This window comes from Coloeus monedula (genome assembly GCF_965178545.1).
Source record: "Coloeus monedula genome assembly, chromosome: 13".
In the NCBI taxonomy this organism is placed as follows: Eukaryota; Metazoa; Chordata; class Aves; order Passeriformes; family Corvidae; genus Coloeus; species Coloeus monedula.
In genome coordinates, this window is record NC_138793.1 from 18,910,965 (window position 1) to 18,936,009 (window position 25,045).

The 25,045-nt window shown below is 58.5% G+C and overlaps 1 protein-coding gene across 3 annotated transcripts; it reads right to left on the minus strand.

Annotated features, from left to right (window-relative positions):
• Positions 1 to 1,059: 1,059 nt before the first annotated feature.
• On the minus strand, positions 1,060 to 24,450 carry KIAA0513. 3 transcript variants are annotated; one of them, XM_082290296.1, is made up of 13 exons: positions 24,296 to 24,450; positions 9,756 to 10,236; positions 8,935 to 9,034; positions 8,450 to 8,523; positions 8,264 to 8,334; positions 7,592 to 7,799; positions 7,110 to 7,150; positions 6,561 to 6,639; positions 6,038 to 6,115; positions 4,449 to 4,478; positions 2,043 to 2,123; positions 1,675 to 1,769; positions 1,060 to 1,563 (listed from the first exon to the last, which is right to left on the minus strand). In XM_082290296.1, the coding sequence occupies exons 2-13, from the start codon at positions 10,091 to 10,093 to the stop codon at positions 1,514 to 1,516; spliced, it is 1,245 nt and encodes a 414-aa protein (XP_082146422.1). In that variant the 5' UTR covers positions 10,094 to 10,236; positions 24,296 to 24,450; the 3' UTR covers positions 1,060 to 1,513. The 3 variants fall into 3 exon arrangements, with proteins under 3 accessions (XP_082146422.1, XP_082146421.1, XP_082146423.1); XM_082290295.1 differs by lacking the exon at positions 24,296 to 24,450 and adding an exon at positions 22,311 to 22,339; XM_082290297.1 differs by lacking the exons at positions 4,449 to 4,478; positions 24,296 to 24,450 and adding an exon at positions 22,311 to 22,339.
• Positions 24,451 to 25,045: the final 595 nt, after the last annotated feature.

Below are 25,045 nucleotides of genomic sequence, written 5' to 3' on the forward strand. Positions count from 1 at the left end.
CTGCGATGAGGGACCAACATCAGCCCCTCAACCCAACAAAAACCCTTTTCCAGTAACTCTGCCCAGGTTTGGGAATGACCAAGGAAAAATTGGTGCTGGATCCATCCTTTCTACAAAACCCAGCCTGGATCCCATCCCCAGCAGCAAGGGAAGCCCAGCTTAGGTAAAAGCATCACTTTGATGCTTGGAAATGACACCAGAAGCCAAGAGCTACATGGGAAAAATATCCATTTATGCTATTTCCTATGGGATACAGCTGGCAGCACAGGGAAAAACAGATTGATTGAAACCCGGACTTGTGTGTCAGGATGATGTTTTTGGGGTGAGGCTGTTGGAGCCTTGGCTGTGCAGGGCTGGGGGTTTCTGACCTGTGGGCTGCTCCTTGCAGAGGGGAGCAGTGATGTCCCCATGTCCCCAGCGATGCTCCACATCCCCAGCCTCTCTGCAAACACCGTGCCAAGGTCCAAGGGATAAAACAGCTCTGCTGCACGGTGGGAGCTGCCACCCCTGGAGCAGAACAGGATATGTCCTTTAGACAGGGCTATTTCAGGTTTGATGGATGAGCAGCTGGAGCGAAGAGCTGGCGCAGGAGAGGGCAGAGAGGGGCAGCCCGGGGAAGGAGGACAATTAATCTACTGCCGCGGGACACCAGGAGGCTTTGGGAAATGTCACAATCTGGCAGCATCCCGCACTGACAGGGCAGCAGGGAGAGGGATGAGGCGTTTTGCCGTCCGTCCCCTCCCAAGCCCAGCAGAGCTCCTCTGCCTCCTCTCCCGCAATCCCGCCCCAGGCCATGGCTTTTTTCCTACTCATCCAGGCTGACGAGAAGGAGCAAACAGTTGTCTCTTTGCCCAGAGGTGCAAACCCACACAGGCAGCACAGTGAAGGTTTCCCAAAGGAGGATTTCCCTCCAGCTCCCAGGGGGCTGCACACCAACAGCAATTTGCCAGCCCCACCTCTGCCCCCAGCAAGGCCCCACCCTGCCCAGGTCCCCAGGCAATGGTGACATCCCTGGAGACGCCACACAGCCTGACAGGTGCTCCTGGCTGTGGTCCCTGCCATCACCTCCTGCATCCCTGTGCAGCTCCAGCATCAGCAAGGGGCCGCCAGCAGGGAAAGGCAGCCTTGGATACCTCTGGATTTACCACCAGAGATCTCACCAGCGTTTCATGACACAGCACCCGGGGGCTGCACAGCCACGCTCTTCCTGCTTTTCCCTTGTGTTTTGGTTTGCGTTTGAACCAACAAAAATCGCTTTTGGGATTGTCTACTCCGACAATAGAGGCGGGAGGGTCTGGCGAGGGCGGGGGCTGTTTGGCTCCTATGCCTACAGGCTGCCCTGGGGCAGCTCTAGAGGTTGGTGGACGATCATGCAGGTTTTATTGCAGCTCGTGTGTGTGGTTTGTGTTGTAGGTAGCCCAGCTTCAGTCACAGGTAGCCCCGGAGGTGGCTTCCTCTCCCCTCCCCACCTGTCCGGCCGCTGTCCCTCCGCTGCCTCGTGCCGGCCAGGCGGCTACTCCGTGGCCATCTGCTCGATGTGGTCACTGAGCAGCTTGTATTGCTCTGGGAAGGGGAGAGAAAAGGGCTCTGAGAGGCTGCTGAACCATCCCAACCACGTTCCATCCCTCCAGGAACCCCGGGAAGGGGCTGCACATCCCCCGGGCTCTTCCCTACCCTCATCCAAGTTGCCGATGGTCGCCTGCTTCTTCAGGAAGTCGCTACAGAGCTTCTTGTTGAGGCCAAACGCCAGCATGTTGTGGATGAAGGTGCTGAGGGAGGACAGAGATGCTCTGGGTGAGAGAATGGCCAAGCTGCCCCTTCTTCCCCCCACCTTCCTCCCCTTCTCCACAGCCCCGTGTCCCAGGCACTGGGATGATGCTCAGCCCAGTCCCTTCGGCACCAGGATATTCAATAGAAGGGGCAGGAGCAGGTCCCAGGGAGAAGCACCAGACATCCTCTGCACCATAAGGGATGTCCCCAGTGAGGGAAGAGCGGGAGGTCCCCCCTCAGCAGCTGGCACCACCCCGTGGTGCCCTGCTCACCCCAGCTGCCCGAAGGTGATGTTCTCGTTGAAGCGCAGGCTGTCATCGCGCTCCTCCTGCGTCATGTGGCACCATTTCTCCCTGCAAGGAACGAGCCAGTCTGGCACCACTCTGTCACCACGGTCACCCCAGCACCCCCTGTCTGCTTCTTCCCGCCCTGGGCCACGCTGCTGGAGGACAGGAAGGCACCGAGAGCCCCTGGGTGTGGTGCTGGGTGTGGGATGAGCTCACTACCTGGATCCATCTGCAGAGCTCTTGCCCTGGAGCAAAGCAAGAGATGCTCCAGGAAAAACCTCATTCAGCCTCGGCTTTGCCTGCAAAGGCCCTGATTAAGACCTAAAAATAGCATCAATCCCTCCAGCACAGAGCTCACCTTCGGTGCCACCGTGGGCATGAGGAGGAAATCAGGGGACGGCCATCCCAGCAGGGCTCTGTTGAAGCCCCCCAGCCTGGGAGGGTGACAGGGGGACACCAGGCACCTGTCCCTCACCTGCAGCAAGGCTCCAACTCCCCGAATCCCGGCCAAGGTGCTCCCCAAACCTACCTCCCCCTCTGCCAGGGCGGGAGCTCCCACACCCCTCCCCACGGCCCCTCATCCCAGCAGTGCCCTGAAGATGCCACGGCTCCGCTCCGGCCTCCTGCAACTGCAGCATCGCCTTAAGGGACGGAGGGGTTCAAGCTCTGGGTGTTTGCAACCAGCTCTAGGCAGTGGCAGAGCCCCCATCCCGGGAATAAAGCCTGTGCTTTATTTATGTCACTTGGGGTGGTGGCAGCAGGGCTCAGTGCATGCACGCCAGGGAAACTACAGCTCCACGGTGAAGCCAGCCCCTTCCCGAGAATCAGGTGAGGTCACAGCCAAGGATAAGAGGAGGAGAAGCAAGGAAAAACAGGGATAGGCAGAAGAAAAATGGAGGAGAAGGAAGAGGAGAACACCTGGAGAAGAATAGACACTCGTCGCTCGCCGGAATGCCAAGCAGGAGCGGGGGAGCTGTGCCAGGGGAAAATTGGGATAGAGGGTGTCTCACCCTAAATTCAGCGAGGTTGGCTCAGCCCCAGCGTGGCTGGAACTGGAAGAGGATGGGTGCTCAGCCAGGCTGACCCCACAAAGGGAGCCAGTCCCCATTAAATCACCCCAACCCGAATGTGCAAAGCTGCTGAGCCAAGCCTCCAGCCACCAGCTCATTGTTTATAGGGCTCTGGAAATGTACACAATATGTTTCAGGGGATTTTCTTTTAAAGCAAAGAAGGTGTAATTTCTCCCAGATAAAGCCCAGGATAGCAAATAAAACCCACACCCAAATGGAGAGGCTGAAAGGAGAGGGCAAGAATCCAATGAAGGATCTTTGAAATCTGGAAGCAAAACTTCACAGACCCCACCGGCTCATTTACAGAAGAAGCATGTTTGTAATTCTTTTTTTTCCTGCCTTTTTATGTTTTGAAGGGAGGAAGACGGGAGAAAAAACATTATCAAAGTGTCCCAAAAAAACCAATTTTGGCTGTGTTTCTGGCTTATTACTGCAGAGTAACACGCCTGGGAAGGGAGAAAACCCACATGTGGCTCCACTCAAAGCCTTTGATCTTCACACTGGCCCAGTGGGACAGGCACAGGGTGAGGAACCCCCTGGGCTGTGGGGCTGTGTTTTGGGGTATTCAGGGAAGCCTTGTTGTGCCTGGAAGTGCTGAGAACTCTTCACCAACTCTCTCCTCTTCCAGCAGCAGCGTTTTCCCCAGCACCATTTACACCATCCCTTTGCCAGGACACTCCTCAGCCACATGGAACATTCACTGCCAGGCTTCCAAAAACCCTCAGCCTCTTGCTAAAGCCATCACCTGGAGGGATTTGCTCCCAGATCCCACACTCCAAGAGAGCAAGGACTGTCCCCTGTCCCAGTGCCAGCTCGTGGCCCCAAGGACATGCTCCCAATCGGGACATGCAGCCCCCCGTTTGTGTTTTTAATTTTGTTAAGGGATGGCAGCAGAAAAAAAATGCATTAGAAAATGGAAAAGGGCCAGCTTTTCCAGCTGGCAAAGGATCCCCAGCACCTCTAAGTGGCAGCAGAAGCCAGAAGCAAGCGGAAAGGACAGGAGAGGGGGATGCTTTCTACACAAAGAAACTCCGTTTATGCCCAGGACCTGCCCAGAGGGATGTTCCCAGCAAAACATCACAGCTTGAAACCATTCAGGCTCCGTTTTAAAAACCACATGAAAGAGGAGCCAATGCAAACCCCTCTGGCCCTTTGGAGGGGTGATGCTCATGCTCAAACCTCCATCAGCTGTTCCTCCTCCGTGGAGAAAGGGCCTTTCAGAGCCCCCCAAAACACATCCCCCCCCCCTCCCCAGGGCAGGATCTGGACCTGAAGTGAGCGTCAGCCTGGGGACACTAAGGAAGTACAGGGACAGACACACCTCTTCTCCTCTTCCTCCCCAGTGTTCCCTCTGGAGCGGCGGCAGAAACGGGGCCGACAAAAGTGGTGCGTGAAAAGATCATGCAAGACAGAGGGATGGAGGGGAACGGAGAGAAGAAGAGACGGAAGAAGGTTGTTAGAGGCAGAGAGAGAGGAAAGAGAGAGAAAAAGAGGAGTTTAGTTCTGATTCCTTCCCCCCCTCCCCTGCCCTCCCCACCCAGAGGAGAAAAAAACCTCCCCAGGTCTCGCTGCAGCCCCGGGAGAACGAGGTCCGGCCACCCCAGAGATGTCCTGGTGACCCCATCACAGAGATGGCCACAACCCCATCCCCACGGACCCTCCGGACATCTGCCACGGCCACGCACCGACTGGGAATTCCAAACCAGCCCTCACCAACCAGCTCCTCCCTCCGGGGATTTCAGTCCTCAGCCCGGCACGCGGCATCCCAGCTCACTCTGAGGATTCTCATCCTCTCCAGAGGACTCGGGGGGGTCACCACCACCTTCCAACCTCCCCGAGATGCTCGGGAGACTCCGGGCTGCAGTTCCCAAAGCTCCTTTGTTAGTCAGGCTTGCTCCTGCAGCCGAGGCAGACTCAGCCATCAGATTAATTGGGAAAGGCACTGGGAGCAGGGAGCAGCTGCCGGTGGCGTCTGTCCTTGTGAGGCATTTGCTGCTGCTAATTTGGGGCTTAATCAAGGCAAATGCAGTTCTGGTTACATTGCTGCTCAATGGGCTCTTCCCGTGCTGGCTTGGGAGAAAAAAGGGAAAGCAATAAAAGGGAAAATAGGGATTGATCCGTGAGCTGAGCCTGGCACAGCATCCCAGGGCGCGAGCCAGGGCTGCTGCGGCTTAGCTCGGGATTTAGGGAGGACACGGGGAGAGCTGGCTGCTCAAAAAGCGCTCCCAAAAGGGGGCGGCTCGGAGAGCTCAGAGCCCCAGGGCACTGCACAGACAGCGGGAGGGGCCGGCTGGGAGTGGGAAACTGCCTCAGGAGAGGAGGGAATGGCTGGAGCCCTCCCGGCTGCTCCGGGTGGAGCAAGAGATGGGCACAAGCTTGGCGAGTGTCTCACCCACTTCTGCATCCCATGTGCGCCATGCCAGCCCCCGACACGAGCAGCCCCTTCCCTGGCAGGTTTATCCCAATTTTCGGTGCTGGCAGTGCCACCATCCCCAGCTTTTGTCCTTGCTGGCTGCAGGTTGTCCCTCCTGGGGACAGCTGGGACATCCCCCCCATCCACTGCACCTCCCTGACGGCTGCACTGAGCCCCTCCCAGACCTGTTGGCAAACTCAGCACCAACAGCCTGAGAAATCCCTGGCTGGGATTCCTGGGCATTGGTTCCTCTGGGGCTTGGTTCCTCCAAAAATGCTGCAAAATGCACAGGAAAACCTTGATGCTCCCAAATCCCAGCCAGGCCGTGGATCTCACTGCCCCCACCCCACTTCCCAGTGCTCCCAGCAGGTTTCCAGTCAGGGATGGAAAGCAGAGCATTTCCCCAGGGTCGGTCAAGCTCGGGGCTGTTGGGAGGAGCACCCTGGGGTGGCTGGAGGGGGCATGGAGTCTCCTTTGCCCACAGGGACGTGCCCTACCTGGTGGTGGGGGACCTCTTCCTGCGCTCGCAGTGCACGGCGTCGAAGAAGGCGGCATTCCAGAACCGGAGGTTGTGCCTGCAGGGAGGGAGATGTTGGGAATGGCCAACTGGGATTTCATAATTAGGGTGGGCAGGCCCTGGCACAGGGTGCCCAGAGCAGCTGTGGCTGCCCCTGGATCCCTGCAAGTGTCCAAAGCCAGGTTGGACAGGGCTTGGAGCACCCTGGGATGGTGGGAGGTGTCCCTGCCCATGGCAGGGGTGGGATGCGATGAGCTTTAAGGTCCCTTCCAACCCAAACCATTCCAGGATCCTACAATCTCACCCAGCCTGTCCCTGAGTCTTCCCAAGGGTCAGGATGGGCCAAACAAGCCTGGCAGATTTGGGGCATTTCTGGACCAGCTCTTTGGTGGCTGCAAACACAGGGGACGTGCCTGTTAGGGGCACTTGTGGACATCTGGGCACACGTGGCCAGGAGGACAAACCCCTCCCCGGGCTGGAGCCAGCTCGCCCCAGGGCTTTACCAGATCGGCTGCTGCTTGAGGTGCATGTACAGGTAGATCTTCTCCCCTTTCTTCTCCTCCTCTGGGCTCTGCAGGGACACTGTGGGGACACCGAGTCATGTGCCAAGGCCTGGGGCACTCCCACCTCCCCAGCCTCACACGGATTCTGTGCCCTCTCCCAGTCTGGTGGCTGAGCAGCCGAGATGGTTTGCAAACCAAACACGTTCTCAACACATCCCCAGCAACGGCAAGAGGAGCTCTGAGTGTCCTTGGAGGGCAGGGATCAGCCCTGAGGAAGGCAGGGATGTCCCAGGAGGATCCTGGAGGGACTGGACCACTGGTCTGGGAGCACACACAGGCACTGGGGGAGACTGGTGCACCACCAAAGCTCAGAGGCAGTGGGTGCCCAAACCTCTGCAGCCTGTGACACTGAGGACGAGATCCTCGCAGGAGGAGAGTTGTGATTGGAATTTCAAACCCAGCCCCAAGGAATTCCAGAATTTCCAACCCTCTCTCCTTCCCCAGGGATGCCCTGACTGTGCCTGTTTCACCAGCGCTGGCTTCACTCACCCGTCTTCTTCAGCTTCTCCTTTGGTTTGTCCTCACCTTCACTGTGGCACAAGAAATCAGTGTCAGCTCCCAAAATCCTGTCCCCCCGACAGCCCATGGCCCCCCAGCAAAGGGAACTTCATTTGAAGGACCCTCTGCTCCCATGCCACCGTCCCCAGGGCCAGAAAGATGACAGAGACAGTGATGTCCCCCCCATTGGGCCCAGTACAGAGATGACGCAGAAGATCACGAGCTGGGAACCACAAAACTCCATGGCCAAGGGAAACAGCACTCCCAGACCATGAGGTGACACTGACTAAAGTATGGGACCAGGCTAGAGACCACCTCCCGTGGCCATGAGAGGGCACAGGGTGGGACAGGAGCAGGGACAGCAGCACAGGTGACAGTGACAAACCCATGGTGGCCCTACACCCGGGAGGCTTCTGGCTTGGTCATGACAAGGGTGCCCAGCCCCCCTGCCCACCCAAGGGAGTGCCACCCACTCGTTCTTTTTGGTGGCAGGACCCTTCAGTTTGGTCTCCAGGCCCCCAAAAAAGCCCTTGACGTTCTCTGTCTTGGCCGAGGTGTTTTTCAGCAGCCTCTCTGCGATGTCCTTCTTCTCAGCCAGCCAGGTGTTGGCCGACTTCAGGTACGAGTCGATGCTGCCCGTGGGCCTCTCCTTGGCCTCCAAGGGCAGGGCGTGAGGTTTCCCTGGGGAAAATGTGCCAGGAGCTCAGTGTGCTGCCGGCTCCTGGAGACCTGCACCCAGCTCCACAAGGCACCACCAGGAGGTGGAGACACTCAAGTTCCCATCTCAACTCCTGTAGGTTTTTATTTTTATCCTCCCCCCTCCCAATCCAGCCCCACGTGGAGGAGCGGCCGTCACACAGCAAGCACTAAACCAAGGTGCTTCTGGGCTGGGGTGTTCACATCCCACCCCCCCCAGGGTCTGGGATCATCTGGGGGTTGTCACATACAAATATTCCTGGCTGGAAGCAAGGACAAAGCAGCATCACCACCCCAGCGAGGGGCTGCGCCAGGTTGGCATGGATTCTGGGACATGGGGGCTCTTTTCCACCTGGGGCACCCCTCCAACCCCCTTCCCACGCACAGGATACGTTTCAAACCAGCCCCCAGCACCAGCAAAGCCTCCACAGGGGTGCAGGTTCTCTTACCTATATAGTAATAGGTGAAACACATGGTCATGAGGTTCTTGGCAGGGCTGAAATCGTCCATCTGGTGACACCTGACACGGAGGGAGGACACAGTGAGGACACCCCAACCCAAGCACAGCCTCACGGCCCTGCCCTCAGGGGCTTTTGGGGGTTGCCACAAAGCCCCAGGGTGCCCCCAGGACTTACTCAAAGAGCACGAGGGCGAAGGACTGCATCAGGCGGTAGAAGGTCTGCTCCGAGACGCACTTGGAGTTGCAGCGCTGCGGGGACAGAGCCCAGGGCTCAGCAGAGCAGCAGGAACAGCCCCAGCCCACCCCGGGACCACCCACCAAGGGCACGGGGCAAAAGAGTACTCAAGGCTCGGTCTCCCCCTCAGAGACAGCGTTGTGCCTGTCTGGGTTGTGTTTTTAGGGAATAGGATGTGTCTGAGTGCTGGTGGGATTTAATTTTAAATAAAACCAGTGAATTCTCTGCCGTGCTGCACCGAGGGTGTGTTTAACTGCTCAAAATGCATTTATTCGCTGCTGTGTCTCCCTCTGTTGTGGTTCCTCACTTTCCTTGAGTTCCTGCCTTCCAAAAATACTTCTTTGGGATATAAATAAATCCCCCTGGCCTGAGGCTGTTCCAAACCCCGTGCCGGATTCCTGCTGCTTCCCCACCACTCCCCTTACCTGGGCGCTCACATATCTCGCGAACCACTCCCTGCCCTTCCCATTCTCGCTGCTGCAGAGCTCCCCAAACCTGGCCTTCTCCTCCTGGTCCAAATCCTCCCTAAAATAGGGAAAAATTAAAAAAACATCATTAAGACCAAGGATGTGACCTGCAACCCCCAACATCCCTCTTGGCATCAGCATCCCGGGGAGGAAGGCAGAGGAAGAGGAGGAGAGGAGCATCCATTTTGTCATCCCTCGCCTTGTGCTGCTCTTTTCTTCCTCCCTGGCAGGAGGGAAACCAAAGGCAGAGGGAGAAGGGAAGAGCCAAGGACAGCGCGAGCAGAAACTGAGCTCTGGAGACAGGCGCCGAGCCCCAGAGCAAAAACAAGCCCTGTTGCTGCTCCTCACGCTCCATTTGCTCCATCCAGCCTGACACGCTGAGCCACGGAGTTACGGAGACCACAGCGCCAGGATCTGGGCGATGCAGGGCTGGGGGCACAGCCAGAGGCTGCCACAGGGTCCCTGGGCACGTGTGAGCCACCGGCATTTCCACGAGCATCAGCAGGGAGAGGAGATGGGGACTCCCAGCACGGTGAGCCCTGGCACGGGAATGGGGAGAGAGAAGCAGGGAGGGAAGCTGGGGGTGGAAGATGAGCTGGGCCATGGCCAGGAGAGGGGTGCAAGGCAAAAGCCACATCCCCCTCAGCACCAACACCGTGGGGCAGCAGCCGAGCTCGGGGAAGGACACAAACTGCTGCTCCCGGAGCGGGAAAGCAGCCAAATCCCATCCCATCCCATCCCACAGGATGTCCCTGGTGTCACCAGCCCTGCTCACTCACCCCCCGGTGAAGATCTTCTCCACGTAACTCCGCATGAACTCCCGGCGCTCAGCCGTGGCCTCGTCCCGTGCCGACTCCGTGCTCTGGCTGGAGGAGAAGGACTCGTTGGAGGAGGAGCGGCGGTAGCCACCCCAGTGCCGGGGAGAGTCCCCCATGTCATTCTCGCTGTCTGCTGACTCGGTGGCATCGCTCTCCTCTGCGGCCACGTCCCCCGTGTCCCCCAGGTGCCCGTTGTCGCTGGGAGCAGTGGGAGGAGCGGGCTCTGAGGGGTCACAGGCGGGCGTTTCGGTGTCAAAGTCAATGAGGTTCCCCACGGGCACATCCAGAGGGGCCTCCATGGCTGTCCTGGGGGATGTGGCAGTGTTGGGGACACTCGCTCCTCGTCCTTTTGCCCCTCACTGGGGCGTTGAGGCCATCGCTGGCAGGGTGCTGGCTAAGGCAGGCAGGACCTCCTGGTGGGGGACAGGTTACCACAGGACATCTGAAAGACACAGGGAGGACAAGAATGAGGACAGATCCTTGGGAACCACCACCACAGACCTTGGGCAAGGCCACCACCCACGAGGTTCCCAGGATGTCCGTCAGCAGTGGAGGGACAGACAGAGCTGGCTCCTCTCCACCAGCCACGTGAATCAACAATCCCATGGAATACCCGCGTGCTTTTGGCACCACTCAAGAGGGTTTTCCATCCTTTAGCCCAGAAAAGAGACAGCCGGAGCCTCAGCTCCAAAAGTCACATTTGGGATGTGACATCTCATGGCCTGACGGGCAGAACTGGGCTGGCGGGAGCCAGCAGCTGGCAGGACACTGGTGGTTCCCCAGGGCAGCCCTGACCTCCTCCTGTCCCTGCCCTGTCTCTGCTCACGGGCCTGTCTGACCCCGTTTGGAAATGGGATCATCTCCGGGGTGGAGCATCCCGGAGTTTAACACACATGGACTTAGCTGGGAATGGAAAGGGGATGCTGGACACGAGAGAAACTGGAATGGGATGAGGACACAGGGCTCTGGACTGCAGTTAAGGGGTTTTGGCATCCACCCCAGACTGCAAAGGAGGTACAGAGACCATAGGGACCGGGATGCTCCGGCACACGCCTGTCCTGGACAGTGCTGTAGCAGCTGCTGTGCAGCAAGAGGGAAAAGAAATGGCCACCCTGAAGCTGCCCCTGTGTCAGAGTCACTGATGTCCTCTGTGAGGGTGTTTCTGCTCCAGGAGGTGGTGACTTATGGTGTCTGAAGCCCAGTACCTGCTACAGCAGCCAGGAACAGGGTGCAGGAGCAGGGACAGCAGCACAGGTGACAGCGACAAACCCAGGGCAGCACGACAGCAACATTGACACAGCCCCGCTGCCTTCCAGAGAACTGATCCCAGGACACAGGCAACCGCTCCCAGAGCAAAAATCCCCCAAAGGGCCGATGTCCTGTTCATCAGACAAACAGGAATTCAAATTGAAACCAAACCTGATGTGTTTCACCAAGCACAGCACAGTGGGAAAACAGCCCCTGGGCTGCAGGAGCAGCCACTGTTCCAGCAGCATCCCCCTCCTCCTCTCCCTTCCAGGGACCCTTTGGGGCAGCTGGATGCAGGGACAGTGAGAGAAACACAACTCCCTGAGCATCAGACAGCTCAGCTCCTGGCTGGGAAAAGCCCCTGTCCCCCAGAGACAGCGGGGACAGAAAGAAAAGTCACCTCAGGTGGCAGAAGTCATGCAGCCACCTCTGCTGGCAGCCTGCTGTCCCACCCTCCCTCACAGAGCCCCCTGGCACACACCTAAAGCTGGTCCCAGGGAGCTGCAGGGACACTGCTGCACTCAGGGAGCTGCCGAGGCATCGGCTCCTGGGAGAGGAGCAGCCCAAGGCTGCGGCACAGCAGGGACTGGCGCTGTTCCCGTGGGGAGGCAGCCAGCTGCAGCCTGGCTCCGTGTCCCTGACCCCCCCCAAACCACCCCTCCTGCTGCAGGGACCTCGCTGTGCTCCATCCATCCATCCCTCCATCCATCCATCCCTCCATCCATCCATCCATCCACCCCCAGCAGCTGCAAAGTCCCTTTTGGCACTGAAGGAGAGAAGGCTCTGGGGAGGCCTCAGAGCCCCTTCCAGTGCCTAAAGGAGCTCCAGGAGAGCTGGATAGAGATTTTGGGTAAAGGTATGGAGTGACAGGACACAGGGGATGGCTTCCCACTGCCAGAGGGCAGGGATGGATGGGATATTGGGAAGGAATTCTTCCCCCTGAGGGTGGGGAGGCCCTGGCACAGGGTGTCCCACGACCCTCTGGGAGAGAGGACTTGGAGTTCAGCCCAGCAGCCCCAGGGAATGCATCCTGCTCACAGAGGGATGGAAAAGTTTTAACCCCTCACTGACCAGCTCATGGTAAAGCCCTGCCCTTGAGCAAAGGCCACCAAAGGTGTTCCAAAGTGCTGGCCACTGCTGGGGGTGCTGGGCTGCCCAGGCACCCTCTGAAGGGGTTGGGTTCTCAGCACAGAGCCCAGAAGAGCTTCAAAACCAAAACAAGCAGCAAAACCAGCCCTGTCCCCACTCCACAACCTGCTCATTGCTGCAGCAGAACAAATCCAGGGAAGGATTAGCCAAAATACCAATTGAGAGCCTCAGGTCCCACAGTTGGCACCATCCACTCATGGACATCAGCACAGCTGCACATCCCATCACTGCCCAGGGGTCCCATTCCTGGCTGGGTCAAGTCTGAGAGTAAATGAGGGTTCTGGAATAAAAAGGGACTTTTGGGCTGCTTGGGAGCCTTGATGCAACACCATGAGCCTCAGCATCATCCTGAAATTCAGCAGTTCCTGGGCTGATTTTAACCACAAAGCTCAGCCAGACCGGTGGAGACACCAGCCTGGGAATATCATCCATGAATGTGCTGAAGCCACACATGGGAATTCCACAGGAAACCCACGGTGCCCTGAAATTTTGGAAAATGCCTGTTTTTACCAAAAAGAAATGCTGGGGTAGATGTGAATGATTCACCTACAGCTGCACATATGTGTGCAAGCAGCTTTCATCCGTGACCTGCCTTTGAATCCAGCACTCCTGGCTGGGTCTCCCAGCATCCTGAAGCCCTGCATGGAGTTTCCTCTCTGGGCTTTTTCCAGGTGTGTCGGGTCAGGTTTGCTGCAGGGCCTCAGCAATTCCCACCTGGGAAGAGCGATCCAGTCCCAGCTTGCCCCAATGGAAATCCCAGTAGGGAGCAGGATTTGGCCAATCTGTGGCCCAGATCTCCTCTCCCTCCAACCACAGGGTCCCAACGAGCTGCTCCCAGCCTGTCCCCAGAGCTGGACGACAAACTGAGATAATCCCTGTTATCAGCTCCAGCCGTGGGTGACATCCCAGTGCTCGAAGCCACACTCACATCTGCATCCTGCATGGACACTCCAGCTGGGAGCTGCCAGGGATGACCAAAAACTGAAATTAAAGCAAAGAAACCTCTGGCTGCCTCCTCATAGCCTCATCCCTGCAGCCTGGCACTCAGACCCGGCTTGCAGGAGCTCTGAGAGCCCCTGGGAACACTCAGCTCCGGGAAAAGGGAAAAAGCCACGACTGATGCTCCTGCAGGGCTTGGCAGCCCAGAGGGGACAACTCTGCTCCTTTGGACACAGCCGGGAGCTCCGCAGAGAGCTCTGGTGTTGCGTCCATGCCAAGGGCTGTGGATGCCAAGGGCTGTGGATGCCAAGGGCTGCCTGCATCCCGCTGCTGTGCGGGGGCGAGGGATGCTCACGTGGGCAGCACCCGGCCCTGGCAGGGCAGGGTTTGTGCCCTGTGCTGCAGCACAGGTGATGTAAACACATCCCACCTCTCTCTCCCCGCTGTGCCAGGGGACACGTCCTTCCCAGCCTGCGGGAAAGGGGTCAGAGCGCTGCTGCCTTGTGCCATCCCACGTCCTGATGCCCTGGGGAAGAGGCAGCCCCGATGCAGGGGACACGCACGGGGATCACCGCTGCTGAGGGACTGGCAAAGTGCCACCGCTCGGTGCTGGCACTTTCCCACGCTGCGGCCCTCCGTGGCAGCCCACCCTCGCCCATCCACCCTGTGCAGGGCTTGCGTTGCCCTGGCACGGCTCTGACACGGGAATGCCACCTGCTCCTGCTGCTGGCACTGCCCGGGGACACCACGCAGCCACCCACCCGCACTGCACCCACGGGTCTGACCCCAGCTCGTGGCACCGCGGGCGCGGAGCCAGCGCGGCAGGGCTCTGCAAGGGCACCCCGGGCACGGCTGAGCGCCTGCCAAGGAAAACTCCCTGTGCCGCGAGGGAACAGCCTGTTTCCTCCCTGGGAACTGGTCAGTCTTGTTCCCTCGTGTCCCTCCCCCGGAGAGAACACGCCGGCAGCAGGGTCACGGCTCCGCGGGGCAGACCCGTTGAGTGCCAGATCCCCCAAACCCACCCTAAATCCAGAGGTACCGCGCCTACTCCCCTCCCCAGCACCCCGCTGAATTTAAACACACGAACCTCCGGGTTTAAACACATCCTGGGACTTTGGAGAGCCGAAACTTCTCCTCGCTGGGTTTGCCCGTGGCCGCCGCAGATCCGCTCGGCTGCCGGTGCCGGGACACGCTCCCGGCTCTATCAGGGAGGCTCAAGCGTGCCCTGGCCAAGGCGCAGCCGTGCTGCAGCACTGCCCACAGCTCCACAACTTCCTAAAATAGTTCCCTGGATACCAGGGGGATACCAGGTGGGGCAGAGACCGCACGCACTCGGTGCATGCCAGAGTCAGCTCCCAGCTCATCCTGAGCCGGCACCGGGATCCCATTGCCTGATGAGGGAGGATTTTTGGCAGGTGGTGTGTGTTGGTCTAGAGGGTCCCGGCCCCAGTGTTGGGGCGCTGCTGCCTTCCAGGACCCTTTCCCTTCTCAAGCCCGGCTTTAGCCCACACGGGGCACGAACAAAACCATCACCCAGCCCTAATAACGGAGCCGTTTCCAGGGAATCTGAAGCCCGGCGAGCGCGCCGCTTCCCAGAGATCCCTTTCCTTTCCCCGCGCTGCCATCAGACACCAGATGGCAGCTCCCCATTCGCCTGGACTTGCGAGGGGAATTAAATGCCTCTTGAATAGACCTGAGCTGCGCAAGCCGGGCTTTTGTGCCGAGCAGCGGTTTCTCCTTTCACACTTCCCAGCGGCGCAGCTCTCACACACCCCCCTCCGCCACGGCCCCATCCCCACGGAGCCCCGAAATGCGGCTACCTATCCTGCAATTCCAATTTTTACCTGGCAAAAATTCCTCCCGGGGGCCATGTTTTGGAAATGAGCCCCCCAAAAAGCACGCGGGGGGGGGGGGGGGGGGGGAAGAGGGGAAGAGGGGTTTCCCTGCCCAGACCACCCTCAGGCCCCCCATTCCCAAGGGAGATGCTGCTCCCAGCCCCTGCCGAGGGGTTCGGGATGCAGCCGGAGCTGCAAAGGCTGACGGAGCGCGGGGACCCTCCCTCCTTCCCGGGGAGGATGGATGCATCCCCCTGGATGTGCGGGGCTTCAAGAGAGCTGCAAAAAAAAAAAAAAAAAAGCGAGGTGTCACCTGCCGGCGTGAGATGGGCCCGGAGGACGGATTAAAGCCCAGGCCTGTCCCCAGGCGGGGTCACGGCGGAGCCGCGGCATCCCCATCCTCCCTCCTTTCCCTGCCTCCCTCGGCTTTTTACCTGCAGCCGGGAGCCTCGCAGCGCCTCGGCTCGCCGGTGGCTCAGCAGCATCCGGCCCGGGGGTGGCCGGCGGGGCCGGCACGGCGGGGAGCGGGCGGCGGAGGCGGCGCGGGGACGCTGCGCTCCCTCCCTGCGGAGCCCCGGCGCTGCCCACGCGCGGCTGCGCGCACGGCGCCGCGGAAAAGCTCTTTGTGCCACCCGGGCACGCTTGTCACGGCCGGCCGAGCGCCGATGGCTCCCGAGAGAGCCGCGCCGGCCCTTCTCCAGCCAGGGATGGCCCGCGGAGGGATTCCCACGGAGGGCATCGCCCCTCAGCCCCTGTGCGCCCTGGCGTGGGGAATAGGAGGAAGAATTAGGCAGGAGCCCCATCTAAGGGGAGTTCTCCAGCCTAAGTAGCTGCACGGGCAAATATCCAAAATATTAACCAAGCCAAAATAACCGATCCATGTGTTGGATCCGATATCCAAAGTATCAACCAAAGTGAGGTGGGGTTCCCATCAAAGGGGGATTCTCCAGCCCAAAACAGCCCCTCCAAGTCCCTGTGCACCCTGACATGAGGGATATTAACAAAAATTAGGCAGGCTCCCTATCAAAAGGGGAGTTCTCCAGCCGAAACCAGCCTGAGTCCCCACACATGCAGATACCTAAAATTCCAACCAAAATGAGGTAGGGTCCCCATCAACAAGGAGTTCTGCAGCCCAAAATCAGCTTAACTGCCTGCATATGCAGCTATCCCAAATATTAACCATAGTGAGGTGGGGTTCCCATAAAAGGGGGATTTTCCAGCCCAAAGCAGCTTGTCCAAGCCCCTGTGCAACCCAACATCTGGGATATTAAACAAAACTAGGCAGGATCGCCTCCAAAGGGGGATTCTCCGGCCCTTTTTCTTAGCTTTAGCTGGTTTTTAAGCCCTGCCACCACTCAGCCCCGTGGGGATTGTGGGTTACCTGCTCTGCTCCTCCCCAGGTGAGCCACTCCAGGGAAAAAAGAGCCAGGTGCGATCAGAGAGGGGGGAAAGCCCCAGGGGGGAGGAGGAACTGGGTGGGAGCAGCAACAGGACAAGAGCAAAGCTCAGGGGAATTCCTGCCCACTTGGAGGGCAGTGCTGGGATCTGGCTTCTCCCCTGACCCTCCAGAACGAAACTCCAGGGGTTTCATGGCAAGAGATGGGAAACAGGGAAAGGCTGAGCCCCCTGGGAGGAGGTGTCACGTGCCTGAGGGGCAATTTTGGGGTGCTCTCAACAACGGGGAGTCTCTGGTACAAGGAGAAGCAAGCGACCATGGAGAGGAGGCCACCCAAGCCCTCCAGCTCTGCCCTTGCCAGCCCGTGCCAGGGCACCTCAGCCCTCCCAAAAGCACCCAGGCACTGCCTGCATTAACCCAGAGGGGTCTCTCAGAGGGTTCAGGGGACCAAAACAGCGAGGGGAGACAGGAACCCTCCCCCCATATCAGCACAGAATCCCTGGTCCTGCTTATCCTCCCTGCCCCAGCATCACCCCAACTCCGAGCAGAGCATTTTCCATGCAGCGGAGCATCCCATGGACAGGGAGAGAGGGATTGCTGACCCAACACGGCCTGGAGGACCTGCAGCAGCAGCCAGTCCTGCTCTGATGCCCAAAAACCAATAGGAACCACATCCTCTTCCTCTGGAGATGCCAAGGAGCAGCAAACTGTGTGATTCCAGGGGAATACTGCTGGGACGGGAACTGCAGCATTCCTGGCAGAGCCCGGCCGAACCCAGGTGCTGCCGCTCAAGGGAACCCTTGGAAAAGAGTCAAAAGCCTCAATTTTGTGGCTTTTCCGTGCTCTGCAGCCAGGCAGGAGCGAGGGGGAGGGGTGAGTCACTGCTGCCATGGAACATCCTCATCAGGAGAGCTCAAATGGTGCCAATTAGTGGGAAACTGGTCATTGCCCCCTCCATCCCCACACCAGGGACGCTGCACACCCATCATCATCATCATCAGCCCACGGAGGGAACAGCGTGCCTGTGACACAACGTTTGAGCTCAGCAGAAACCCGGGAGCAGCACTAATTGACTGTCTGCCCAGGGTGATTATTCTAATTAAGCCAGGCTTCAGGAATTGCAAGTGACATGGAAAAAACGCCTCCTGGCTCCCCGATTCTGATACAACACCACGGGAGGGGTTTTAGTGCCTCTACCCTGCCAGTTCTTGTTGGTTGGGTCTTCACGTGGATGCCTGGACTTTATTTGTTTGTTTTTATCTGTTTATTCTGTAGTTGAGCCAGGGTTTGGAGCATGGGAGGTGGAAATGCTGGGAGTACCCACGTTCCTGGCACATGGAAATGTTCCAGGCCAGGCTGGATGGGGCTTGGACCAACCTGGGATAGTGGAAGGCATCCCTGCCCATGGTAGGGGGTGGGACTGGGTGAGCTTTAAGGTCCCTCCCAACCCAAACCATTCCATGGTTTTATGACATTTTTTGCCACCTCCACCTCAGCTCAAAGCTCTCCCCGGGAATTCTTCACCTCAACAAGGAAAGGAGAGGCCCCAGGCTGCTCACCAGGGACTGGGAGAGCATCCATCCCAAAACTCTGCCACAGCTGGAAGCAGCCAAGGAGCAGGACCAAGGCTCAGGTTGGGTTATTTACTCTCCAGCACCCATATGAGACATCCAAGACTTCCCAAGTGGAAATCTCTCCATGGTGGTGCCCCCTAAAACACCCTCCTGGGAGAGTGACCCCTCTCCCAGCTCCCTGCCCAGCCCACAACCATCTCCCTCCTCCCTCCTTGGCACATCCTGGGGACGCCCATGAAGCCCCTGGCAGCGGGGCCGCAGCTGCAGCGCTGGCACAGGGAGAGCTGCCGGTGACGGGGATGTTCCTCCCCGCATTCCCATTCCACAGACAAAGGCTCTGGGGGTGGCTGTGGCTGTCACACACGACAAGTGCCCTATTTTCCCTTTCCCATCCCATCCCGGCACGGCTCCAGCAGCGGCAGTGCCGCATCTGCCAGGGGTGGGTCCCCAGCAGCAGGAGGGAGGCTGGGAGCGGGGTGGGTGCTGAGCACAGGGTGACATCCCCATCGACTCGGCAGCTGCAAGGGGAAGCAAATCTTTGGTGGAAGTTGCCGAAGCATTGGGTAATTTTTTGTTTTGCACCCCTGAGCAGCGGGGCCGGGCACAAGGGCCAGGGCAGGAGCTGGCAGATCCAGGAAGGAGCCAGGGGTTTGATGGCAGATGGATCACAGAATCACAGAATGTCCTGAGCTGGAAGTGACCTACAGGGATCATCCAGTCCTTGTGTGGCCCTGCACAGACCCCCCCAACAACCCCACCCTGGGCATCCCTGGCAGCGCTGTCCAAACGCTCCTGGAGCTCTGGCAGCCTCAGGGCCGTGCCCATTCCCTGGGGAGCCTGGGCAGTGCCCAGCACCCTCTGGGGGAAGAACCTTTCCCTAATCTCCAACCTAAACCTCCCCTGGCCCAGCTCCATGCCATTCTCTCAGGTCCTGTCCCTGCTCACCACAGAGAAGGTGTCCCTGCTTCCCCTTCACTTGCCCCCTCGATGCAAAATCCTGCTGTAAGGAACAACAGCAGAGCAAGAAACGAGATAACAGCTCTGATAAAAACCCCAAAGCCCAGGTCCTGCAACACTGCAGGGCCAGGCTGACCCCAGGCCAAAAGAGGGGCAGCTCCTGTGGGCAGGGCTGTGCCACCAGAGCCAAAGCACCTGGAGAGGGACAGGGGCAACAAGAGGCTCCAGCATCACCGGGTCACTTGCACAAGGATGAATTAATTGGCTTTAAAAACACCCCCAACACGAAAGCACCCAAGCCCCAAAGGATACTCACCCTCCACCCTCTCATGGGCTGAAAGATTTGGTTCAGCCTCCCAAGACAAGGAAGATGCCGGGTTCCTGGTGCTGATCTGTGCTCCAGAGCCCTCTCCCAGCCCAGGAGATCCCAGCAGCTCCCTGGGCCCTCAAACCCAACACCCAACACCGGCACAACGCAACCGAGTGTTGCCACACCACGGATGGTTGTGACACAGCTGCTAAAAACCTAAATAAGCCGCTCTTCCAGACTGACCCTCTGCAAATCCCTCCTAATCCAATCTTGTTTATGGCGTTAAGCTGGACCCTCCCATACTGAACGCCCCTGTTTGCTCAACAGTTGGGATAATCCTCGTGTTTCCTCCATCCTGGTTGAAGTTCTGATGCAGAAGGCACCGGAGCTTCCTTCTCCTCATGTACTGAGGTGTTTAGGGATGGGGACACACCTGCACTCCCAGCTCCATGTCCCACTGGCACATCCCCTGTGTCACCAGTCTGGGCATGGAAAACCTCTCCCTGTGCCAGTGTGGCAGATCCAGACACAGCCAGGAGCTCTCCTGTGCTGGGATTTACGTGGTTTAAAACAGAGTTTTCTCCTCCTTATCCAGCCACAGGGGAAGAGCTGGAGAGGACAAACCCTGCTCTGACCTCCATCTTCCTCCATAAATCCCAGCTGGGATCCAGGTTAGGAAACAAGCCCCAAACCACGTTAGTTTGATGTGTTATTCCCACAGAAAATGCCAGAGCCATGTTCTCTACCACAGCTCGGGGTTGGGAATGTTTTGCCCTCCCTGAGGCCATCCCACAGATGGGTCCCACGTTAGGAGGACACAACTCCACTGAGCAACACGGGGTTTGCCAGAGGCTGTCACAGCCTCACGCCTCCGTGGCACTAATTCCTTCAGGGAGGAAAAACCCTCCCGGGGTCCTCTTGGTTAGCAAACATCTGCCACCACACGTGTGTCAGAGCAGCTCAGCCAGGCAGCCAGGAGGATGAAAGTGTTATAATTACCCTCAGTCTCCCTGGAATCTGCAGCAAAGTCGTGCCACAGAAAAGGAAACCCGTTTTATCTTTCCTAAAAGGAAAGCCGAACCTATTTATAAAGCAAGACACAGGTGGCCAGGCTGGCACAGGCTGGAGCAGCAGGAATGGGGCTCTTTTCCCTCTGCTTCCCCTCCAAATAAGCCTGGATCTTGTTTGGATCCATCAAACTCAGCACAGGAACATCCTCAGGGATTTGAACCCACCAATGCTGCCTGCAAGTCCACGTGGACCTGGGGAAGAGCTCCAGAGGGCTTCAGTCCATGGCAAACCAGCCCTTGGAGCATGGAAAACCACCCGTGGAGCCCCAGCAGTGGTGGAGCTGGGAGGAAGGAGGTTGGTTTTCCTCCCTCCTGCCCATTCCAGGCAGTGGGAAGGGTGAGGAGCGGCCGTGGGGCTGCTGGGAGGGCAAAGGCTGCAGCGGCGAGTGACAGCTCCGGGTTCTGTTGTCACAGTGCCACGGGGCTGGGGTGGTGGCAGGGACCTCGCCAGCAGCTCAGGGTGCAGCAGCAGGAGCCTTGGGATGGCGGGATACACCTCAGCTCAGGCAAAACAGTGGGATTCACGGGGCATGGCACCACAACTCAACCACTGACCACCCCACAGTGTCCCCACCAGCGTCCCCAAAACGAGCTGCTGGTGACACCTGCGGTGCTGGTGACACTTCCAGCACAGCTCTCGTGTCCCGTGTCCCCTCTCCTGCTCTGGCTCAGTTGGTCACAAGCCAGGGATAAGCATCACCTCCAACTGCACCATCTTTCCCGGGAAGAGCATGGTCCTCACACGTGGGAGAGGAGCTGGTGGGAGCCCTGCAGCCCCCAGAGCATTCGGACACAAGTACAGGATGAGGGCAGAGGATGCCCAGGGCAGCCCAGTGGCCACAGCTCCAAAGGAAAGGTCACCAGCACGGTGGCACTCGAGCTCAGGAATGTAAATGTTAAGGCATGACAATGGCAGGGGATCAATGCCCTTTTCCTGCTTTTATTCCCTAATCCTGACAAAGATGGGATCCCTGAGCAGGCCACCTCACCCACCCTCTCCTGAGCGTCCCACTGAGGTGTCACCTCTCTGCTCTCCTGGTTGTCCTTCCCAACATCACCTCTGCAATCCCAGAGGATTCTGCACCGACTGTCCTGGTCAGCAGCAAGGGACAGGGAGGACAAAACAACCACTGCACTTCCATCACTCCATCCGCAGGGAATCCCATCCCTAATTGGTTTGCATGAAGATCTTCCAAATTTATGAGCAAATAACCAAGAAGAGGATAAGGGCATTTCAATTAACTCCAGGCATGGAAGGCAACTTCAGCTCACAGTCCTGCTGCCCTCTGTGATGGGGTTTGCTCCTTCCAGTGCGATCAGATGGGATGGAATGGGATAGGGCAGGCTGGGATGGGATGGGATGGGACCCCAGTGCCAGTCACCCCTAAGCAACTATTTTTAAACACACACCAAATCTACCCAAACCGAGCTCACTGTGAGTTGTGGGGTGGAACAAGATGATCTTTAAGGTCCCTTCTAACCCAAACCTTTCCATGATTCTCTGATTTTACCCTCCCAAGCTGCTTCCCTGGCCGACCCCCCGTGCTCTCTGGAAGTGCCTTGTGCGATGTTATTTCCCTCCCAGCTCCAGCAGTGACTTCTGGCTCTCTGTTTGTGTAAAGCTCCCCCACATGCCGGGTAACAGCCCAGCAAGGAATTTACAAATATCGTCTTTGGAGGCAGCAATTGTCACTCCAGCCACCTGTCAAGCCAGGAGCCAGGCAGGGAGGGACAATGCGGGGGATGGAAATGTCCCAGCAGTGCCATGGGTGAGCCCCTGAGAGAGACCAGCAGAGATGCCACAATTTGGGATCTCATGGGAGCCACACTTTGATCCCCGACCCTCGGGCTCGCCCTGCTCACCACCCAAATAAACACCAATAAGTTTCCGAACTAGAGCGAATTTTCCGACTTTTGCCATTCCGCGCCTCCCTGCTGCAGGCCGCTATTTCCTCCCAGCGGCTTTGCCGGGTGCCATCAGCACCCACCCCCCCTCCAGCCCAGCCTGCTCCCGGGGGAGCCCCAAAATGCCCTTTACCTTCTGCCCCCGGCCGCGGCTCCCGGCGCTGCTCCTTGCAGAGGCGTCCGGCAGCGGCGATGCCCGGGTGCCCAGCCCCGGGCGGACACAGCCTGGCGTGACAGGGACGCTTCCGCCAGCAATCACCGCTGTCCAATGATTAATGCAAGCTCCGGGGGACAAAGTGAAAGCCAAACCAGGTGAGGCAGGGATGCACCCGCTGCTTTTCCCTGTCCCCGGGTGCCGCCCGCCGATGGCAGCTCCCGGAGGCTCCGGCGGGACTGGAAAGACCTGTTGGTGCTCCACGAGGGCACGGCGCTGGCAGCAGAGGTGTGGCAGAGGCCAGCAGGGCCTCTGTCACCGCCTCCCGGCTGTCACCGACACCCTGCGCCTGGCAAAGGGTTGGAGACAGGTTAGCAGCCGGCTGGATGCATCCCACATCCCAAAGAGTGAGCCCAGACCGATGTAATTCCCTGTGAGGCTGTGCCTGCCCAGGGAATGAACCCATTTAATCTGTCCTTGAGTCAGGCTGGGCCTGGGGGCCCTGGGCCTGGCCGGGACCCCCAAATGCTCGAGGAGTAACCCCATCCCAAATCCAGAACCGCTGGGGTGCCCCCAGGCAGCTGCTCCCAGTCCCCATCTCTCCCTGCAGCACAAAGCTCCTGCAAACCAGTGCAGCCAGGGGGAAAAAACAGGAAAAAAAGTGGGAAGAAGGCAGCTTTATTTCTCCCTGACATTTAATAACCTTTATTGTCCTCTGAGCGGCAGTTTCCCATTCCGAGAGCCGGCAGCACGGCTGATCTTCCTCCAGGCTGGGAATGCTTTGGGGCCTGGCAGCTGCCCCATCCCCTCATCCTGCACCAGAAACCCCAAAAGGTTCCAAAGGCACAAACCAGAAGGAAACGCTGTGGGATGCCGGGATTGGGCTGGCCCTTCCGGAGCTCCCTGTAATCCCTGCTGCATCCCGCAGCCCCAGCATCCTCCCCACGGCATTCCCAGGCTGCTGGGGAGACCTTTCAGCACCGAGGTTGTACAAAAGATCCCAGGGACACAGCAGAGCATCCGAGCCAGCGGATGAGGCACTTACCAGGCACGGGGGAGAGGCACTGACAACTCGCAGGAGGCAAAAAGGAGAAATTAATGGGGCTGCAATTCCCACTGCCTCCATCGTCAGGGAAGGAAAACGCATCCGAGCAGCCTCGCTCGGATGCACAACGTAATTTGTTTTGGATGTAATGTTACCCTGCTTCCCAGAGAGGAGCTGGAGATAGGAAAAGCCTCCGCTTGTGTCACCCCTGCTCCAGGGAAGGCGGGAAGCAAAGGAAGGGATTTGAGGAGTTTTATGGAGGGAAAAGCTCAGCTGAACCTGGGCAGTGCTGCTGCTGCAAGAGGCTGGGACCGCTGAAGTCAGACACCACCCCCAGCAGCTGCTGGCTAAAACCACCTAAAACCAGCTTAATACTGAATATCGATCTTTTCTGAAGGGTCTCAGGAAGGTTTTCTCCTGCTCACCAAGCTCTGCACACTAAAAGTGGCATCACCGTGCCCTGCACGGGGCAGTGGCATCACCTCACCCGAAAACAGGAATTTGGGGGGCAGGACAGCAGAGGGAAGGGGGAACCCGAGTTTTCTCTGGGATTTAATCCTCTCTTGGAGCCCTGAGCTTTGCAGGAGCAGGTCGGGATTTTCCCCAGCCTGATGTGTTTCCTCCTCGGGGCCTCTCGTTTGCGCAGGCGGCTGAGAACGTTTCCTCCTCCCGGAAAAGCTCCGGAGGGAGCAGCCCGGATGGGCACTCACCTCCCTGACCTCCCCAGCCTCCAAAACACCGCTAATTCAGGAATCAGACCCGGCCAGCTCACCCCACCTAAAACCCACAGAGCTCCCCTGCACCTCCCGCTCCTGGCTTTTAATCCAAGAGTGCAGCGGGGACCAGAGCCCTGCCAGGGCTGGGAATTCCAGTAAAATCTCCAGGTGCTGCTGGAAGAGAGCAATAATCAAATACAGACCTGGGGGTCCCACGGCAGCAAAATCGCTGGGTTTTTCCTGCAGGGCTGGAACAAGGAAGAGATAAACCACGCTTGCTCCAGAGCACAGGCGAACAGCTGCTTATCACCACGCTGGCAGCCTCGAGGCTATTGCAGGGTGTCAGGAGAAGTATTATTCCTCCCAGCTCCTGGGAAATTTCTATTTTTGGCCCCTCCGTCACAAGGAGCTGCTGCCTGCACCCGCTCTGGGCTGGGAGAGCAGCCAGCCCTGCAGAGCCCCTTCCCTCCCGCTGCCAACTCACCGGGAAACAGCCGGACTTTGGGGGAAACAGAGGCAGTTTTGGTTCAAGCTGCAGAATCCACCCTCTCCTGGCTCGCAGAGAAAGCTGCAGGGAGAAGTCAGAGCCCCTTTTCAGTGCCTAAAGGGGCTCCAGGAGAGCTGGAGGGGGACTGGGGACAAGAGCTGGAGGGACAGGACAAGGGGGAATGGCTTCCCATTGCCAGAGGGCAGGGATGGAAGGGATATTGGGAAGGAATTGTTCTCTGGGAGGGTGGGCAGGCCCTGGTACAGGGTGCCCAGAGAAGCTGTGGCTGCCCCTGGATCCCTGCAAGTGTCCAAGGGCAGGTTGGAGCAACCTGGGATAGTGGGAGCTGTCCCTGTCTATGGCAGGGCCGGGAATGGGATGAGCTTTAAGGTCTCTCCCAACCCAAACCATTGTGGGATTCTGCGATAACCCAAAGCTCGGCTGCAAAGGGGCAGAGCCAGGCTTT

What these genes read in the sequence shown, in the direction of transcription:
- KIAA0513 (XM_082290296.1), bottom strand. Translation starts at nt 10,093, where the DNA reads ATGGAGGCCCCTCTGGATGTGCCCGTGGGGAACCTCATTGACTTTGAC. An exon ending in GAGAAGATCTTCACCGGGGG is followed by an intron (nt 9,035 to 9,755) that starts GTGAGTGAGCAG and finishes TCCCTATTTTAG; the next exon opens with GGAGGATTTGGACCAGGAGG. An exon ending in ATCACCTTCGGGCAGCTGGG is followed by an intron (nt 1,770 to 2,042) that starts GTGAGCAGGGCA and finishes GTCCTCCCTCAG; the next exon opens with CACCTTCATCCACAACATGC.